Consider the following 22,201-nt stretch of genomic DNA (forward strand, 5'->3'; position numbering starts at 1 on the left):
ATCTTTTGATAGAGCTAGTTTTGCATCATCCTTAGAAGTTAAATTTAATCATCTGGCTACAGTGAGAGTGATTAAGTTTCTGAACATTATATAAAAGATATAGCCAGGTGATTGAATGATCTTTTCATTTTCTTCAAAGTTTTAAAAATTAGGGTAGATGTACTATTTTTTCTTTAATAACATCTGATAACATTAAAGGGAGTCAGCCTCAATACCAGTGAGATAAGAACAAAAATTACTTTCTGTTCTTTTCTGAAGACTATAGTATTAAAATAAATACTTGTCAAATTAATGTTGAGTTAGCCACATTAGTTTTCAGTCATAATATAAAAACTGAGATTTTTAGTTAATGATTAACTAGCAGTAGTTGGTTTCCTTTGAACTCTTCTGAACCATGTGCCTGGTCCTGCTCTAACATTATCCCAGGAATAAGACTACTCACCCATCACTGTGAGGGTAAAGCCCTTGCTACGTGAATTTAGATTGAACAACTTTACATATGCCACTGGTGACATCAGCATCGATCATCTAGAAGGCCTTCTGATTTTCCAAAGATGGTGGGGTTAGGTGTGGGTAGGGGAGAGGAGAGATGAGGGGCAAGAGCAGGTGACTACAATAACCCAGGTTGAGAAAGGAGGGGAAGAGAATAGGTACAGAGATACAAGGTTGACTTACTTTCCTGTTTATACCAATTTATGCTTGCATATATCATGGGGCTTAATGTAAATGAGGGGAAACTTTATTCAAGGCAAGAAATTCCTAAATCAGTGTCATGGTTTTTAGAAATTTGAGTGTAGAGGGCAAAGTGAGTAAGAAAAAAGAAATGCTTCTTTATGGGGAAAATAGAACAGTGAGAATAGTTGACAGAAGTATACTTACTTTGCTTTGTGTACTTTGGTCTTTGGCTTGTGAGGAAGGGAGACAAGTTCTTTCTAAACAAAAAAAAATTAAAAAGGAACTGTTTTGTTTCTTGCACTGACTGAAATTTAATAGAAAAAAAATCCGAGGTAAAATTATCACAGAATCTATATGGACTAGCTTCTTCCATCTGGAGATGGCAAGGTCAGAAATGTTCCAGATTAGGGATTTGGGTTCATTCAGGAAAGTGTGTTTGTTCATTCATAAGTTTACAGGGTGCTCTTATTGTTTTTATTAAGTTTGTTTTCTTCACTTAGCATTTGCTTTTGCATGATCTAAGTAAGAGCAATCATGGTAAAACAAACCTTAGCACTGCAGTGATCCATGTTAATACAGAACAGCTTTACACCGGGTGATAATAAACTCACTGACAATAATGCCGCATTTCTCTGCCAGCAGATCTAGCACACTCTGGAGATGTCTCTGGTGTACCAAGGATTGCCAAATTATCTGATGTCTACACTCTGCCCCCCTCTGGTATATAAGTGGCTCAGGGCCATGTGTATCTAGATTTAAGGGGTCAACCTCTGAGAATTTGCCATAGTTCAGCCCCACCCCCAGCAGAGAGATTTTTCCAAGTGCCTCACTACCAGTCTCACCAAGATCCTCTCTTCTCTTTGTTTTCTTAAGAGTTGGAGAATCTCATCTCTCCTTTTAGCCTGTTTAAAAGGCGAAAAAAAAAAGCAGGTGAGTTTTTAATTCATTAATAAAGTTTTATGTCCACCAAGGGTAGAATTTTTTTTTCATTTTTCTTCTTGTATGTTGGGGCTGAATTTAAAAATATTTTTCCATGATAGGTTTACACTTTTAATTTGTAACACAATGCAGTTTTTATTTGAGAGGATGCTGATCTGCAAAATATTTTGATTTTGATTCCAAATAAAAGGGGGTTTCTTATGTATCTAATAATTGGCTTTTATTAAGACTTTAATACATGAACTATGCTAAGAACTTCATATACATTATGTCATCATTTTCTTATAATAACTCATAAGTTTGATGACTATTATCCAATTTTACAGATGAGGAATCTGAAGCTTACTCAGGATAAATAACTTACCCAAGCTATTAAGTGCAGAGTGGGATTTTATACCAGCTGTATTTGATAACGAAGTCTAAGCTATTGACCACCCCACTAAATTTCCATTAAATGGAAATTGTATCATTAGTAAGCTACCAAATTGGTGAGCTCAAACAACATGCTGCCCCCTAGGTCCATGATCACAGGGCTCACTCTAGTAGTTTGCATATGAAAGAGTCTTATTCTCTCATCTCTCCTGTCTCAGATGTTGAGACATGTACATTCTCAGGTAAGTTCTCCTAAGCGTAAAAAACTAATTTAATTCAGTCATAAAGATTTATCAAGATACAGATTATATAAAAAGAGGCAAGTATAGTTACAAGTTATTTTTCATAGAATCCAGTTATATTAAGTTTTGGAGATAGCCAGACAGAGACCTCATCTGGAGAATTGGAGAACAAAAGAAAAACTGGAGAATCTGGCAAACAAAACTTGTAGCTTCAAATGACCAAATAAAATGAAAGAAGTTCTGTTTAGATCAAGGCTAGAAGAAAGAGGCTTCCAGTCCATATGGTAGCAAAGGTTATGTGGTACTCATAACCTTCCCACAACCACATCAGAAATCTTCCCACAACCACATCAGAAATACAACTAAACTACAGAACAACCATCATTCAGAACTGCCTGAAATCTGGCTGAATGAAAGTCCTACAACTAAAGATGTAAAGAAGCCTCATGAGACTGGCAGGAGGAGTGGAGACACAAAATGGGCTGGTGCCCCATGCCCAGTGTGGTGGTTAAAAATCAGGAGGGATATCTAGGCTGCTAGGACCTCCTGAGGATCAAAGGTTCTCAGTCCAACACCAGGCCCCATAGAACAAGGGTTCCAATGTCAGGAAGAGAAGTTCTCATAACTTCTGGCTGTGATAACCAGTAAGGAATAAGGCTAAGTGAGATGGAGGTTTTCTGGAACCCCAGGTATTCCTCTTAAAGGGCCATTACATGGACTTACTTGGACTCTCTCTGAGTCATTGAACTGGGACAGCAGCTTGAAAGGCACCAGGGATATATAGGAATGAACTGAAGTGTCCAGCATCAGGAACAGAGCTGGAGGGGCAGTTTTCTCCCAGACAGAAGTGCTAACAGAGGCCACTGTTCCTTTTCTGAATCCTCCTTGCCTTCCCCCTCTGCCCCCCCACCCCCCAAAGCCAGCAGGCAGGTACCAAAATTGATTCTCTAGCAACCTGGCTATGCGGTTCACCCAGCCCTGGCGATTCCCTGACACCCTGCCCCACCCCACCTAAGGTGTTTCCAGTGGCTTTTCAATACCAATGGCCTGTCACAATTCATCCTTCAAACTTTTCTGAAGTCTCTTCAATAAGCAACATCTGGCCCCAGCATGCCCTATACCTCTTGCTAAGTGACTCCAGGCCTGACACTACCAGCATCCAGCCTTGGTCTTAGCTTGGTCTCTCCTGCACACCTCCAAGCCCAGCACAAGTAGTAGCTATCTGCAGATTGCTTTGTAGCTTATGCTGGTGGCCCCAGGCAGAACACAGGTAGTAGTTGATCTTGGCCTATGCCTCCTGGGAGGCCCCAGAGCCAGTGCACCTGGTGGACATCTTCAGACTATGTTGCTGTACCACACAACTACATCCACAAGTGACAAACTCAAGGGGCAGAGTCAGTGGGCACCAGAACTCCACTGAAATAAGTATTGTTCCACTAGACAGGTTCTGGCACAGCTGATCCTCCCTGGTGGTCTCAGCCAGTCCTTGCAGCCAATCAATCTGCAATTAAATCATATGTGCCAACAGCAATCAAGGCTCAAGTACAATAAAAGGGTGTACACAGCCTTCGTGGGGGTTGGTGGTATAACTGGAGGGCCCAGTCTGGATGAATGGCAAGGCTGTGCCACTGGACCCTTCAGGATACATACTACATGAAGCCATTCTACCAAGCCTGGGAAATGTAGCAGCTCTACTTAGTACATAGAAAGAAACACAAGGAAGAGGCCAAAATGAGGGCACATAAACACATGTTCTAAATGAAAGAACAGAACAATATTCCAGAAAAAGGACTAAACAAAATGGAGACAAACAATCTACTAGATGCAGAGTTTAAAACACTGGTTATAGGGATGCTCAGTGAACTTAGGGGAAAAGTAGATGAACTTAGAGAGAACTCCAAGCATAAAAAAGGACATGAAAACCATAAAAACTGTCCAGTCAGAAGTGAAGGATACAATAACTGAAATGAAGAATAATTTACAAGTAATCAGTAATAAAGTAGGTGAAACCAAGATTTAAATCAGTGATTTGAATATTAGGACACAACCCCCCCCAAAACACCTAATCAGAACAGCAAAAACAAACAAAAAAATGAGAGAAAGAGAGAGAATTAAAAAAATGAAGATAGTGTAAGAAGCCTCTGAGACAACTTCAAGCATACCAACATTCATTCACATCATGGGGATGCCAGAAGGGAAGGAGAAAGAGCAAGGAATTGAAAACTTAAAAAAAAATAATGATAGAAAACTTCCCTAACTTGGTGAAGGAAATAGACATACAAGTTTAGGAAATGCAGAGAGTCCCAAACAAGATGAACCTAAAGAGGCCCACACCAAGACATATCATAATTAAAATGACAAAGGTTAAAAACAATGAGAGATTCTGAAAAACAGCAAGAGAAAAGCAGTTAGGTATCTACAAGGGAGCTCCCATAAGACTGTGAGCTGATTTTTCACAGAAACTTTGCAGGCCAGAAGGGATTGGCAAAAAAATATTCAAAATGATGAAAAGCAAGGACCTATAACCAAGATTCTTTACTTAGCAAGGCTATCATTAGAATTGAAGGGCAGATAAAAAGCCTCCCAGACAAGTAAAACCTAAAGGAGTTCATCATCACCAAACCAATAAGTATTACATGAAATGTTCAAGGGTCTTCTATAAGAAGAAAAAAAAAAGGTCAAAAGTATGAACAATAAAATTGCAATAAATACATATCTATCAACAATTGAATATGAAAAAAAGCAAAACAAGCAGAACAGAAACAGATTCACAGATACAGGAACATTTTGATGGTTACAAGAGGTGAGGAGGGTTAGGGGTTGGGGGAAAAAGGTGAAGGGATTAAGAAGTACAAATTGGTAGTAACAGAATAGTCATGGGGGTATAAAATACAGAACAGGGAATATAATTAATAATATTCTAATAACTACATATGGTGTCAAATGGGTATGAGGTTTATTGGGATGATCATTTAGTAAGTTATATAATGTCTAATCACTGGGGTATATACCTAAAACTAATATAACATTGTATGTCAACTGTAATTGAAAAGTAAAAAATGATTTTAAAAAGGACTAGAAGCAAGAAATAACAGCATAGATAGAAATTTGTCATCACCAGGTAAGAATTGTCACTCATTCATTGTTCCCTTAAAATTTATTGAATACAGAACTATTTTCTCAGGGCTGCTGTAACAATGTATCAAATTGGGTGGCTTAAACAACATATTGTTGTCTCACAGTTCTGGAGGCTAGAAGTCTAAAACCAAGGCATTGGGAGAGCCACGCCCCCTCTGAAACCTGTGGGGGAATCCTTCCTTAGCTCTCCCTAGCTTCTGGTGGTTTGCTGGCAGTCTGTGGCATTCCTTGCCTTGCAGTGGTGTAACTCCAATCCCTGCCTTCATGGTCACATTGCTTTCTTCCTGTGTGTTTCTGTCTTCACAGGGCTGCCTTACTGGGACACCAGTCATATTGAATTAGGGGCCCATCCTACTCCAATATTAACTTTTTACTTCATTTTATCTACAATTTCCAAAAAAAGGTCACATTTTGAGGTATCAGGGGTTGGTAATTCAACACAACTTTTTTTGAGGGACCCATTTCAATCCATAACAAGCATTTATGATGTCAAGCACTGTGCAAGGGCTGAACAAAACACAATTCCTTTATTGCAGACTTGTGGAGAAAAAGCAAATAGTTCCAATGTGCTATGATTCAGTTAGTATAGAGTGCAATTAAAGAACTGAAGAGGGACCCTTAATTTCAGACTGTCAGAGGAACTCAGGGAAGATGTCCCACGGGAGGTGATGTCCAAGCTTGGCCCTGAAAAGTGGTGGTCACCGGATAACAATGGAGACAGGATAGAAAAGAAAGAGCTTTTGAGGCACAAGAAACAGAGTGTGCAAAGCCCCAGAAGCTGCTGCATTGCTAAGGGATTCCTCAGGATGAATCTTCAGTCCAGATACCTACAGGAGAATCTTCACCCCTCACGCACGCTCCGAGACCCTGGAGAGGAGGAGCCCGTGCAAGGGCGGGAGTAATCAGCAGCCAGACTGGAATACTGGTGCTTGGGCTTTGCATCATTCTGCTCAAGTTGCCTTAATCTGATCTTCTATGAGCCTACAAAGTTTTAATTTTATTTATTTTTGGACAAGATTTCTACTTTTTATTTGAATATTATGCATCACATATCATAGTTATTGAAAGGAAATAAATTCAGGGTATTTTAAAAACTAAGCCAAATTTCATAATACCTGTCAGCTTGCTATGGATTGAATAAAATAATGTCTGTAGATGAAGACCTGGGTTATTTTCAATGTCGGTATTAAGTGTTAGTTTCATTTCCAACTTTCCCATTGCACATGTACTGAGTTAGAATCAATTGCTCCCATACAGTGATTACATAGCACTTTATATCTTTATTATGGTATCAATCTTGCTTTCCCTGCTTTATCTCATAATTGCTACTGTGTCTGTTTCAGAGTCTTACTCACTTTCTTATGCTTCCTCAGCACTTATCAGTGCCTTGTATGTTATATTCAATGTTTTTTTGTTGAACTGAATTTGAATTGAGTCATGATGTCTGAATGAAATCATTACACTGTCTAATACACAACTGTTAGCCTGAGGGAAAAAAGTTTTCAAAAGTGATATTAAACAGGGGCAAGTTTAATTCTTATAATCCCTGTGAACAAAACCACATGATCATTTCTTGTGTAGCCATAGGCAAGTTATATTGTTATCATGCTTCTAATATCAAAGTAGGCAAATATTTAGTTACGAGATTCTAAAATAAGAATAAAAAGTTCATTTATTTTTTATTTTTATTTCATGTCCTTTTTTATTATAATGGGTTTTAGTGACTAATAACTTTTATAATGTAATACAATACACCAGAAACAAAGCTTTCAAATATGATTAGATTTCTGTCCTGGGACATGATTCCTGGGAATGGACAACAAAACTACCATAAACAACTGTGTCATTGCCCACTAGTATAAGAAATCTCGAACTTCTGCTAAGATGGAGGCATAGACAGAGATGCCGTGCTTTCTCACACAACCAAGTTTAGAGACAACTAAATATTAGCAACAGAAAACACAGCCAGAACACAGAAAATTGAACTTTTTGGAAGTCTATTAACAACAAATTCTTCAGCCTGACCGGTAAGGGGCGAAACCAGCAGCTGGCTGAGTGGAATAGCACAGGAAAACTCGGTCAGATGGACTCAGGCGCGGACTCCAGGCGCAGGGTTGGACCCAGTGAGAGACCCGGCGAGCAACTGCGGGGAAACAGCGAGGGAGCATGGCTGCAGGTTGACTGTGGTCGCACATTTGTGTGTGGATAGACAAGCGAGGGAGTGGGCAATTGGACCGGGACCCAGAGAATACCCTCGGCGAGTGGCTGTGGAGGGTGCCGCCATTTCCCCTGCTCTGACCCCACCTCCACATACAGCGTCATAACCCAGAGACTCTGAGTGGCCCGGCCCTGGTGAACCACATAAGGCTCTGCTCCTCACCCAGCAGCGAGAAACAGCAGAGGGGGCCGCCATTTCCCCGCTCTGACCACACCCCCACATACAGCATCACAAACCAGCGACCTGGGAGTCCAAGGCTCCTCTCCTCATACTTAATCACCCGAACAGACCAAAAATGGCTCAAGAAGAACTCAAAGCCCCAGAGCCTATAAATCTAAGCAATGAAGAAATAGCAAAACTCTTGGATGCACAGTTTAAAACACTGGTGATCAGGATCCTCACAAAACTGGTTGATTATAGCCACAAATTAGATAAACATATGAAGGCGAAACTAATTGAAATGAATGGAATTGCACAGGAAACTGATAGCGATGAAAAGGAAACTGGGACTGAAATCAATGGAGTGGACCAGAAGAAAGCAAATAATGGCCAAACAGAAAAGAGTCAAGAAGCAAGAATTCAAAAAAAAAACCGAGGAGAGTTTTAGGAACCTTTAGGACATCTATAAACGCTCCAACATCCGAATTATAGGGGTACCAGAAGGGGGAAAGGAACAGCCACCAGTGGAAAGCTTATTTGAACAAATAATAAAGGAGAACTTCCCCAATCTGGAAAAGGAAATAGACTTCCAGGAAATCCAGGAAGCTCAGAGAGTCCCAAAGAAGTTGGACCCAAGAAGGAATACACCAAGGCACATCATCATTACATTAGCCAAAATTAAAATGGAGAGAATCCTAGAAGCAGCAAGAGATAAGGGGACAGTCACCTACAAAGGACTTCCCATCAGACTGTCAGCTGATTTCTCAAAAGAGACCTTACAGGCAAGAAGGGGCTGGAAAGAGGTATTCCAAGTCATGAAATCCAAAGACCTACAACCAAGATTGCTCTATCCAGCAAAACTTTCATTTAGAATGGAAGGACAGATAAAGTGCTTCTCAGATAAGATCAAATTCAAGGAGTTCATCATCACCAAGCCCTTATTATATGAAATGTTAAAGGGACTTATCTAAGAAAAAGAAGTTAAAAAAACATGAACAGTGAAAGGACAGCAAACTCACAGTTATTAACAACCACACCTAAAACAAAAGCAAACTAAAAGGACAGCTAGATCAGGAGTGGAAACATAGAAATGAAGATCTCAAGGAGGGTTAGCAACAGGGGAGTGGGAGGAGGAGAAGGGGGGAGAAGGTACAGAAAATAAGTAGCATAGACAGTAGATAGAAAATAGATGGGGGGGCAAGAATAGTATGGGAAATATAGAATCTAAAGAACTTGAGACACATGGTCATAAACTAAAGGGGGGGTAATGTAATGGTGGGGACGGGGGAGTAGGGTGGAGGGGAATGAAGGGGGGAAGAGAACAACTGTAATGGCATAATCAATTAAAAAATAAATTAAAAATAAATAAATAAAAAATGTTTTAAAGAAAGAAAATAAATAAATAAAAGCATAAAAAAAAGTAATCTCTGCCAGGATAACTAAATACACTCATTGGTAAGGGAAACATCCTTAAAATTACCTTATTATTAGGGATAAATAATTTACTTGTTAATTTCATAACAACAAAAGAATTCTCATTCCTAATCATAGTGTTTTGTGTTCATTAGTGGAATTTTATAAGATATTTTAATGTGTTAATTAAAAAAATGAATACATTAAACAGAGGTGAGAATTTATAGTTATAATATTTAAATATTGAATATTTTCTTATATTTATACACTATTTTTGAAAAAAGTAAGTTATCTAATAAAAGTTGATTACAGGAAGTTAGAATGTGATAATTTATAAATGTAGTGCCTCCTAGAATAATAATGAATATTAGTGTTACTTCTAGAGTTAAATTGCTTAGTTCTCTATTTCTGTCTATTCAAAGCCAAACAACTGGGGTGGAAACATAGATTACTGAAGCCAAATCCATCTGGGTTTGACTACCAGTTCTGCTGTGTGATCAATGGCAAGTAAGCTCTTCACTATTTCTCCTGGCTGCTCCCTTCCTCCCTCCAACTGTAATCACTAATTTCAAGGGTTAGAAGTTTGTGATCTTGGGTAAATCAAAGAATGATTTCTCTGAATTTTGGGCCTCTCGTCTATAAGAAAAGTTGTGAAAACTGGAGGTAACACAAACATTGCTTAACATGATGCATGGCATGTGGTGGATAGTTAGTAAATGGTGACTATTATGCTGTGGTGACGATGGTGATAAAAGAAAATTTTTCTTTCAATGCTCTCAAACTGTGGAAGAGAGGGAAAAGGAGAAAAGGATGAATTGCCCACCTCCTTTATACAGGCATGGAGGATTTCTGATGATTCAACCTTTGACCTATGGGTGAATTGGTGAATAGAGTTTGAAGGAAAAAGGAGAAATAAGGAGTGATATCTAAGCTATTATTTGCCATGAATTATGTAGTGAAAATTCCTCTGTCCACAAATTCTCCTGTGTATCATAAACTTTCTCCTTAAAATCTTCGGGTATAAAAAAAGCTCTTAATACACACAAGACTTTAAAAGAAAGGTCTTTTCTTCTTAAGACCTGGTTCTCATATGAAAAATTAATTTCTTCCTTGTCTTATGGTTGTTGACATTTTTTTGACTAAAACATTCATCAAAACTAGTATATGGTAGTGTTTGTTTCTCCAATTACCTATTATATCACCAAAGAAGATTTTATTTTGATTACCATAGTTTAAAAGCTAATTCACTCACTAAATTTAATCTTAAAATATTTTACAGTAGTATTGAATTGATTCCCAAATCAGCTCTTTGCTTAGTTACTTGGCAACCATCCCAATACTTAGGATCTAGAAACTCTTGAAACCAGTATGACATGATAGTCAAGCACCTAGGCTCCATTGTCAGACACACCTAGGTTCAAACTGTCATTACTATATTTTAGATGTGTGATCTTGAAAAAGCCACTTATATATTTCTGCTTCAGTTTCCTGACTGTAACAGGTAATTTAATGCTTCTCCAACAAAGTTTTTCTGAGAGTTAAATGACAATGTGACTAAAGAGCTTGTAGTTTATATGCTATATAATTAGTTTTCAAAAATATTATTATATAGTGAGAGGAGCAGATGTTATGAAAGCAAAAAACATGATGAAAACAGACTTAGAAGCACTGGGGGAAATATATTAATTCAAACAGGAAATTTTTAAAATTCTTTATTCCTTTCATTGAATACAAATATAATACATGCTTCTGGCACAGACACCAGAGAATGTGAAAGAGAGCACATGAAGGAGGATAATATTTACACAAGCCTATTGCTGAATCTTAGTATAAGTTTAAAATTTTATAACATGTAAAACATTTAGAACCTTAGAGAAATAAAAAGCTTCTGCATGGCTAAAGAAAACAGTATTAAATTAAAAAGACAACCAACTGTATGGGAAAACATATTTGCCAATGATACCTCAGACAAAGGTTTAATCTCCAAAATATACAAAGAACTTACACGACTCCACTCTAGGAAGACATCGAACCCAATTAAAAAATGGGAAAAGGACTTGAACAGACACTTCTCTAAAGAGGACATACAGAATATCCAGAGACACATGAAGAGATGCTCAATATCGTTAGCTATCAGAGAGATGCAAATTAAAACCACAATGAGATACCACTTTACACCAGTCAGGATGGCTATCATAAACAAAGCAACAAACAACAAATGTTGGAGAGGTTTTGGGGAAAAAGGGACCTTAGTTCACTGTTGGTGGGATTGCAGACTGGTACAACCATTATGGAAAACAGTATGGAATTTTCTCAGAAAAATAAAAATTGACCTGCCTTTTGACCCAGCAATTCCACTGCTAGGATTATACCCCAAGAATCCTAAAACATCAATTTCAAAGAACCTATGCACCACAATGTTCATAGCAGCACAATTTACAATAGCCAAGAGTTGGAAGCAACCTAGGTGCCCATCAGTAAATGAATGGATCCAAAAATTGTGGTACATATACACCATGGAATTCTATGCAGCAGAGAGAAAGAAGGAGCTACTACCTTTTGCAACAACATGGATGGAACTGGAAAGCATTATGCTGAGTGAAATAGGCCAGGTGCTGAAAGACAAATACCATATGATCTCACCTTTGACAGGAAGCTAAAGAATAAAACAAACAAGCAAACAGAATAAAAACAAAGACGCTGAAATAGAGAACAAGTGGGCAGCGACCAGAGGGGAGAGGGAAGGGAACTTAAGGGGAAAAAGGGGGAGGGATTTTGAGGAACAAGTATGAAAGACACAGAGATGAGGACTGGGGGAGGGGAATAGGAGGGAGGGGGGAGACCGGGCGGGGGGTGGGGTGGGATGGGAGAAATAGATTAAAAAAAAATGTACTTGAAAAGTAAGTAAATAAAATTTAATTTAAAAAAAAAAGAACCTTAGAGAAGCTCCAAAATAAATAATCTAAGGATTTTAAAATAGTGAATCAAAGGGAGAAAGCTAGCAAAGCGGTGGGCTAGTTTAGTTAACATAATACAAAAAACATGCCCAGTGATGAAAAGAAATCAGTCCAATTAAAAATAATTGAAGGTATGGAGGTTGGGATGAACGTAAAGGTGATTGAAGCTGCTCATAAACAAGGCCGCCTGGGGTGAGGTATCCAGCACAGGACAGTGGAATGGCCTCATGCTGAGGATGCTGACACAGAAATAGCTGCATGCAAACTTAGTTTTAGTGGAAGGCAGAAACTGTTTCTGATGTCAATGTAGAGATAAAAACCAGATAATTTAAGAAGACTTCATATATTTGAAAATTAAGAAGCATACTTTAAAAATACAATAAAATGAACTTAGAAAATAAATAAACAAACAAAAACAGAAAAAATAAAATAACTTCTCTCAAAAGGGCACTTAAAAATAATTTATTAATTCAGGAGATACATTTTAAGTCAAAATATAAATTTATAAATATTTAAAATGGAATAAAGATGAAATCACTAGCTTAGGAGATGCAACTAAAATAATACTTTCAGAGAGATATATATAGCTGTAAATGATTATATTAGAAAAGAGATAAAATGGAAAATTAAGAAACAAGTAAAAAGAAAAGAAAGCTAGAAGGAAAAAAGAACTATCCCAATATTGAACAGAGAAGTAATAAAAACCAGTAACAAATGATATAAAAACCAAAAACATGGTAGAGGATAATAAAGCTAAATTCTGGCTTTTTTGAAAAGAATCTTAAAATAGCTAATCCACTGGTATAGTTACTTAATAAAAGAAGATGCAAATGATTAGAAATGTAAATGGGTGATGACCAGAGCTAGAGCAGAAATTAAAATGTGATTAAAAACACTATAAATTCTTTATACCAAATAAACTTGAGAATGTAGGTGAAATGGCAAATTTCTAGAAAAAAAAACTTAACTAACTATTTCAAGAAATACAAAACAGTTCCGATCAAGATGGCAGAGTAGGTAAACACAGTACTCACATCCTCTAGTGACCACATCAAGATTACAACAAAACTACAGAACAACCATCATTGAGAACCACCTGATGTCTATCTAGCTGAGCAGAAGTCCTATAACTAAGGTTACACAGAAGAAGCCACGTAGAGACTTTAGGAAAGGTAGAGATGCAGAATGGGTTGGTCCCACACCCATGCATGACAGTTGGAAATTGGGAGGGATATCTTGGCTGCAGAGTCCCCTCTGAGATCAAGGGCTCTCATTCCCACACAAGGATGCCCAGCCCAGGGTTTCGGTGCCCTGAAGAGAAGACCCCATAACTTTTGGCTGTAAAAACCAGCAGGGATTGTGGCTAAGTGAGATGGAGGGCTTTGGAATCCCAGACATTCCTTTTAAAGGGCCTGGCAAATAGACTTAGACTAACTTGCTCTAAGCTCCAGCATTGGGGCAGCAGCTGGAAAGGCTCTAGGGACATATGTGGAGGAACTGAATTGTCTGGCTTTGGGACAAGAGCTTGGAGGCAGCTTTCTGTGAAACAAAAGTGCTGGCAGAGGCCATCGTTCCTTTTCTAAGGTCCCCCACCCTCTACAGGGCCAGCAGGTGGGTGCCATATCTGAGTCTCCATCAGTCTGGCTCACACTGTTTGCCCTGCCCTGGTGATTCCCTGAGACCACCTCCTACCCTCAACTTGTGGGATCAGTTAAGCTGCTTTCAGTGGCTTTTCCATACAAATGGCCTGTCTAGTAGGCTCATGCTTTAGAGTTTCCTAAAATCTCTCAAACAAGTGGCATCTGGCCTTGGTGTGCCACATACTTTAGTCTAAGTGGCCTCAAGCCTGGCATTAGCAGCAGCTGGCCTTGGCTCACAGCTTGGCCTTGGCTCACAGCTTGGCCTTACCTAGGCACCTCCAAGCCCAAAACAAGTGATGACCATCTGCAAATCACTTTGTAGCTCATGCTGGGTGTCTCAGGACAGGGCACAGGCAGCAGCTGAGTTTGGCCTGTACCTTTTGGGAGGTCAGACAGCTAATGCACCTAGTGGACAGCTTCAGGTCATGCTGAAGTACCACCCACCCACCTCTATGACCATCACACTGAAGGGACAGACTCAGTAGGCACCAGAACGCTGCTGAAGTTGGTCCTGCTCTATGGGGTGGGCCCCTGCATAGCACCTTCTCTGCTGTGTCTCAGCCAGTCCTCAAAGTCAATTGGCCTGAAGGCAGGGCGATCAATCCTTCTCTTTGATGTGCCAACATGGGGGTGGTGCATCTGGAGTGCCCTGTTGGGGTTGCCAGGGAGGCTGCAACACTGAGTCCCATAGGATACCTACCACATTAGGCCACTCTACCAAGACTGGAAGATGTAGCAGCTCTACATGATACATAGAAATGAATACAGGGTGGCAGCCAAAATGAGGAGACAAGGAAACATGGCCCAAATGAAAGAACAGAAGAAAACTCTAGAAACAGAACTAAATGAAATGGAGACAAGCAACATACCAGATTTGGAATTCAAAATACTAGTTGAAAGGATGTTCAACAAACTTAGGGGAAGAATAGATCAGCTCACTGAGAGCTTCAATAGAGAGCTAGGAAACATAAAAAAGGACCAGTCAGAAATAAAGAGTACAATAACTGAAATGAAAATACACTAGAAAAAATTAACAGTGGATTAGAGAAGGCAAAGGATTTAATCAGCAATTGGGAAGATGAGGTATCAAAAATTGTCCAATCAGAACAACAAAAAGAAAAAAAGAATAAAAAGCAATGAGGACAGTTTAAGATACCTCTGAGACAACTCCAAGCAAACCAACATTTTCATATCATGGGGATGCTGGAAGGAAAGGAGAAAGAGAGTGAGCAAGGAATTGAAAACCTATTTGAAAAAATGATAGAAAACTTCCTTAACCTGGTGAAGGAAATAGGCACACAAGTCTAGGAAGTACAAAGAGTCCCAAAGAAGGTAAAGTCAAAGAGGCCCACACCAAGACACACTGTTATTAAAATGGCAAAGTGTAGAGACAAAGAGAGATTCTTAAAAGCAGCAAGAGAAAAGCAGTTAGGTACCTGCAGGGGAGCTCCCATAAAGACCGTTAACTAATTTCTCAACAGAAACTTCACAGGCCAGAAAGGATTGGCAAGAAATATTCAAAGTGATGGAAAGTAGGGCCCTGCAATCAAGATTACTCTATTCAGCAAAGCTATTATTTAGAATCACAAAACAGATAAAGAGCTTCTCACACAATCGAAAGCTAAAGAAGTTCACCACAATCAAATCAGTATTACAAGAAATGTCAAAGGGTCTTCTTTAAAAAGAAGAAGAAAAACAAAGAAAAATATGGATAATAAAATGGCAATAAATATATATCTATCAACAATTACTTTAAATAGAAATGGATTAAATGCTCCAATCAAAAGGCATGGGGTATATGAATGGATAAGAAAATAAGACCCATACATATGTTTTCTACAAGAAACTCACTTCAGATTTAAAGATACACACAGACTGAAAGTAAAGGGATGGAATAAGATAGTTCATGAAAAAAAAAAAGGGCTGGGCTAGCAATACTTAGGCCAGGCAAAATAGACTTTAAAACAAAGACTGTAACAAGAGACAAGTAGGACTCAGCAATTCCACTTCTGGTTATTTATGTTTAGGAACCCAAAACACTAAATCGAGAAGACTATGTTCATTGTAGCATTATTTAAAGTAGGTAAATTATGGAAGCAACCTAAATGCCCATCAACAGACAAATGAATAAAAAAGATGTGGTACATACTTGCAATGGAATATTACTCAGCCATGAAAAGAATAAAATCTTTCCATTTGTGACAACAAAGAAAAACACTATGATTTCACTTATCTGCAGAATCTAAAGAAAAAAATAAGTGAACAAACAAAAACAGAAACAGGCTCATAGATACAGAGAACATTTTGATGGTTGTCAGAGGGGTGGAGGGTTTGAGGGTCTGGGTAAAAATGGTGAATGGCAAATTGGCATTTACAATCTAGTCATGGGGATGTGAGTACAGCATAGGGAATAGAGTCCGTCACACTGTAGTGGCTATCTAAGGTGTCAGACGGGTGCTGAACGTATTGGGGTGACCACTGCATTGGCCATATGGATGTTTGTTCACCAGGTTGTACACCTGAAACTAACATAGTATTGTATGTCAACTGTTATTGAAAAATAAAAAAAACTATTTAAAAAACCAAAAAAATAAACAGGCCCATCTATTTACTCAAACCACAAAACAAATTAAATAAGTTAACCAGACCTATAGTACTTATGAAGATTAGGATCATATTTATCATTTCAATTTTAGTCACCATTTAGCTCATCAATTGAGTTTGCTTTGGATTGAGTTGGGTCTACTTGCTGTATAACTTACCACGTCTCATAGTGCTTCAGCTTCAGTAGGTTAGCTTCTATACTGGAGTCTTTTTCTAAGTTTTTAAGAACTATTGCAAAGGATGTATATAGTTAAAAATATCCCTTTCCCAGCTGATTTTTGATAGGGTTCTGTTTGACAACCACGGATCCAGACCTTCAGCATCATTCACATTCACCTCTTAATCTAAAGAGAAGAACTACCATAAATTTAATTACTTTTATTTACCTGCAACTGTTAAATCAACTTTGGCCACACATTTTTGATCCATGGTTGAAATTGTGAAATATATCTCCAGTGGTAATTTTTCTTTTTGCAGTTGATTAATAAGGGGGGTTAAGGGAAAATATCAGGAGAGCCTCTTTAACAGTATGAACAAGCCAAACTTGACTGTTTCTATTCACAGGGTGTGGATACTTGTCTGACTATGACTATGCCTCCAGTAATCTACACATCACCCTCCAAAATTTACCACTTTAGTCAAAGCATTTCATTTAACATTAAAGCTTATTTTGTACCTACTAACTTTTATTTTTCAATTATGGGTAAAAAAAAAAGGGGGAAGGCAAAGAAGGTAAAAACAAAGTTTCACTGAGTAACTGCTAGATATCGGACTAGTGTGAGGAATTACTCATTTAATCCCCCTAACACAGTGAGGTAGATAATATTACTACTTTACAGATGAATGAACACAGCCACATACAAATTAACAACTTTCTGGAAGGTCACTTAACCAACTACTAACTTCTCAGTTCTGTTTGACTCCATATCTTACGCTTCTTTTGCCATTCTATTTCAAACACATATTAGAGAGTCTGTACACCTAATGCACACACACACTGACAGAGTGGTTTCTTCATTTTGAAAATGAAGAATTAATTAGAATTAACTATGATGAAGAAGATAGAGTCTCTGCTCTCACATAAAAGCTTATATTCTAGTAGAAAATGCATACTATGGGAATACACAGCAGGCATAGCTAATCCAGTTTAGGGCCAGTTTGGTTCAGTGTTAATTTGCTTATTTATGGTATCATGTAACATTTTGTAAAAGAAGCTTAATGGGTAAAGAATAGTCCTCAACAAAATATTATCAAACCGAATTCAGCAATATATTAAAAAGGTCATACACCATGGTCAAGTGGGTATTTTTTCTGGAATGATCAAGTGGGATTTATTCCTGGGATGCAAAGTTGGTTCATTATTTACAAATCAATTAATATGATGCACCACATAAACAAAATGAAGGATAAAAAATCATGTGATCATATGAATAGATGAAGAAAAAGCATTTGATGAAATCCAGGCCCATTTATGATAAAAACTCTAGAGAAGTAGGAATAGAGGGAACATACCTTAATACAATACAGGCCATACCTAACAAATCCACAGCTGATGAAAAGCTAAAGGTGTTTTCCTTAAGATTAGGAACAGGACAAGGATGTTGACTTTTACCACTTCTATTCAACATAGTACAAGACATTCTAGACACAGAAATCAGGTAAGAAATAAAATACATCTAACAAAATGGAAAGGAAGAGGTTAAACTGTCTTTATTTGCAGATGATGTGATACTATATCTAAAGAACCATAAAGATTCCACAATAAACTATTAAAACTGACAAATGAATTCAGCAAATTAGCATGATATAAAATTAATATTCAAAAATTGGTTGCATTTTATGCACCAGTAATGCAGTATCAGAAAGAGCAATTAAGAAATCAACCCCATTTACAAGTGTATTGAAAATACTCAGGAATAAATTTAACCAAGGAGGTAAAAGACTGGTACTTGGAAAATAATAAGACATTGAATAAAGAAATTGAAGAAGATACAATTAATGGAATCATATAGCTTGCTCATGGATGGGAAGAAATAACATTGTTAAAATGTCCATGGTGCCAAAAACAATTTATATATTCAACGCAATCACTATCAAAATACCAATAGCATTTTTCATAGAACTAGAATAAATAATTTTAAGATTTATCCTGAATAGCCAAAGCAATCTTTTTTTCCCCATAAATTACTGCCAAAGCCATCTTGAAGAAGAAGAACAGAGTTCAAAGATTCATGCTACCTAATATCTAACTATACTATAAGACTATAGTAATCAAAACAGCATGGCACCTACATAAAAAACAGGTACTTATATTAATAGAAGAAAATGCAACCCACGCCTCTATGATCAATTAATCTATGACAAAGAGTAAAGAAATACAAAGGGGCAAGGACAGTCTATTCAATAAATGGTGTTGGAAAAAATTGGGTATATATATGCAAAAAAATGAAACTTTACCACTTTCTTATGCTATATAAAAGAATAAACTCAAAATGGATTAAAGACTTAAATGTAAGACCTGAAACTGTAATACTAGGAAAAAACATGGACAGCAAACTGTTTGACATTGCACTCAGTAATTTTTTTGATATGCCTCCTTGGGCAAGGGAAACAAAAGAAAAAAATAAACAAATTTGACTATATCAAACTAAAAAGTTTTTGCACAGCAAAGGAAGCCATTAACAAACCAAAAAGACAACCTATTGAACTGAAGAAGATATTTGCTAATGATATATCCAATACGGTGTTAATAACCAAAATATATAAAGAACTCACATAACTTCACACCAAAACAAACAAGCAAACAAACAACACCCCCTAAACAAGTGATTAAAAAATGGGCAGAGGACCTAAATAGACAAATATCCAAAGAGGACATACACCTGATCAATAAATGTATGAAAAAATGCTCAATGTCACTAACTATCAGAGAATGCACATTGAAATCACAGTGAGATGCCATCTCACACCTGTCAGAACAACTATCATCAATAAAGCAACAAACAAGTGCTGGCAAGAATGTGGAGAAAAGGGAATTCTTGTGCACTACTAGTGAGATGGCAAATTGGTGCAGCAACTATAGAAAACAGTATGGAAGATCCTCAAAAATTAAAAATGGAACTACCATATAATCCAGCAATCCCACTCCTGGGTATTTATCTGAAGAAAACCAAAATACTAATTTGAAAAAATATTTGCATCCCTTTGTTCATTGCAGCATTATTTACAATAGCCAAGATATGGAAGCAACCCAAGTGCCCATCAACGGATAAAGGTATAAGGCTAAATGAAGTAGGTCAGACAGAAAAAGACAAATATCACATAATTTCACTTACATGTGTACTCTAATAAATAAAATAAACAAACAAAACAGAAAAAATATAGATACAGAGAACAAACATGATTGCCATATGAGAGGGGATCTTGGGGGCTGGGTGAAAAAGGTGAGGGGATTAAGGAGTACAAATTGGCAATTATGGAATAGTCACAGGGATATAAAATGCAGCATAGGGAATATAGTCACTAACATTGTAATAATGATGTATGGTGTGAGGTGGGTACTAGACTTACTGGGGGATCACCTCATGAGTTATATAAATGTCTAATCAATATGTGGTAATGAAATGAGTATAATATTGAATGTCAATTGTAATTGAAAAACAAAAATATTAAAAATGAGTAAAGAATACTTGAATTATAGTGGTACTTACAAACTGATGAGATTTCCAAGATCTTATTTAATGTAAACTAAATATCTATGATAGGACTTTTGACTACCTATTAAGTACAAAATGGGAATTACATTCTAAATTTAGAAAATTACCTAAGAAGAATCAAGGTTCTATGATTTTACAGAGGTTGAGAACATTATTTGATACTTTTTTCTTGAGACTCCTGAATTTAAATTTTAAATCTACGTCAATGATTGGGAGTTAAATGTCCCATAGGATCACTAGAGAATTTTAGTTCCTATTCTACAGAGTCTTAATTCTTAGGAGGTTCTATTTCTATTCTATGTTACAAATGCAATCTTAAGGAAGGTGAGAATTTTTCTTGGCTTATGGTAAAGCTACGTACTAGTAAAAACAAATCACTTTGGGCTCGATTCCAAAAGGCAGTATGCACATCTTAGCTTGTTGACTCTGATAAGAGAATGCTTCAACTGTGACTATATTTTATGAATTTACTGCCATCCCCTGTGTCTACTAGTTGAAATCTGCTATGTAGATTCTATAATTTCCATTTAGTAAATGTATAGCTATTATAATAAGACACAGAACTGTTCAACCTCAACGTATCTGCAATGTACTTTAAAAGACAGCCTGAATAATAAAATAAGTAAAAACACATTCTCTAGCACTAATCTGATTTTTAGAAGGTAAACCTAACCAGTCATCTATCAGTGTGGATGAAAGATGTTAGACGATTATTAATCAGAGAGAAGAAGAATGCTAACTTGCAGGGAAAAAATGCATACCTAAGCACCTTTCCATTCTTCCTGGAAATTGCTTGATCTTGGCTCATTTCCCAGCTTTGACATATAATTTTCATTTAAAAAATGACAGCTTACTAAAATGAGAAAAATACATTAGTCATTACATAAAAGAGAGGTGATAGATTTTTATAAAATGTACGTTTCAGTAAAATATGAATTTATCTGTTTTGAAGAAGAAAAATGTATTCTCTTGGTTCTTTTACATATTTTTTCTTACTTCTGTTACATATAGTTAATAGAAAAACAATAATAATTACTCAAAGAATGTAGGTCTTCTTTTAAAACATTTACACAAAACAAATGCATCACACAGGAAAGAAAAACAACAAAATAAAAAGACAACCCATAGAACAGGAGAACATATTCACTGATACATTGAAAAGGGGTCAATATTCAATATTCACAAAGAACTTACAAAACTCAACACCAAAAAACAAACAACCCAGTTAAAAAGTGGGCAAAGGACCTGAATAGACACTTCTCCAAAGAGGACATACAGATGGCCAATAGACATATGAAAAGATGCTCAACATCACTAGTCATCAGGGGAATGCAAATTAAAATTACAATGAGATATAATCTCACAACTGTCATCATCACCATCAAATGGCTATCATCAATAAATCAACAAAGAACAAATGCTGGTAAGGATGTGGAGGAAAGGGAACCCTTTTGCACTGCTGGTATGAATGCAGATTGGTGCAGCCACTGTGGAAAACAGTATGGGGATACCTCAAAAAATTAAAAAAGAATCTTCCTTGTGACCCAGCAATCCCACTTCTGGGAATATAACTGAAGGAACCCAAAACATTAATTTGAAAGAACATAAGCACCCCTATGTTCATTGTAGTGTTATTTATAGTTGTCAAGATATGGAAGCAGCCCAAGTGTCTATCAATAGATGAGTGCATAAAACAACTATGGGACATTTACACAATGGAATTCTACTTGGCCATAAAAAAGAAAATTTTAACCCTTACAACATTATGGATAGATCTGGAGAACATTATGCTAAGTGAAATAAGCCAGTCAGAGAAAGACAAATACCACATAATTTCACTCATATGTTGAATCTAATGAATGGAACTAACAAGCAAAACAGACAGACTCATAGATGGAGAGCAGATGACAGCTGGTGAGGGTAGGGGGAGGTTAGGAGATAGAGGGATTGAGCAAAAAGGAAAAAAGACTGGTGTACATGAACGACAGTGTGGTGATTGCTGGGGGAGGCATGTAGAAGGGGACTAAATGGTAATGAAAAAAAAATAAAATAAAAACTAGACTTTAGTCCTGGCTGGTGTAGCTCAGTGGATTGAGCACAGGCCTGAGAACCAAACTACTGCAGTTCG

General features: G+C 37.2%; 1 protein-coding gene across 3 annotated transcripts in view; it reads right to left on the minus strand.

The window, feature by feature from the left end:
- Positions 1-22,201, minus strand: part of HOATZ (HOATZ cilia and flagella associated protein) — a 37,917-nt gene that overhangs the window by 1,333 nt on the left and 14,383 nt on the right. For all 3 annotated transcript variants that reach the window (XM_053670474.1, XM_053670475.1, XM_053670473.1), the window contains exons 4-5: positions 1,518-1,577; positions 880-932 (exon numbers count right to left, since the gene is read on the minus strand). In XM_053670474.1, coding sequence (XP_053526449.1) covers positions 880-932; positions 1,518-1,577 — 113 coding nt within the window. The remainder of the gene's footprint in view (positions 1-879; positions 933-1,517; positions 1,578-22,201) is intronic.

The sequence above is a fragment of the Artibeus jamaicensis genome, unplaced genomic scaffold, assembly GCF_021234435.1.
Source record: "Artibeus jamaicensis isolate MK-2021 breed Jamaican fruit bat unplaced genomic scaffold, CSHL_Jam_final contig_585, whole genome shotgun sequence".
Taxonomy (NCBI): domain Eukaryota; kingdom Metazoa; phylum Chordata; class Mammalia; order Chiroptera; family Phyllostomidae; genus Artibeus; species Artibeus jamaicensis.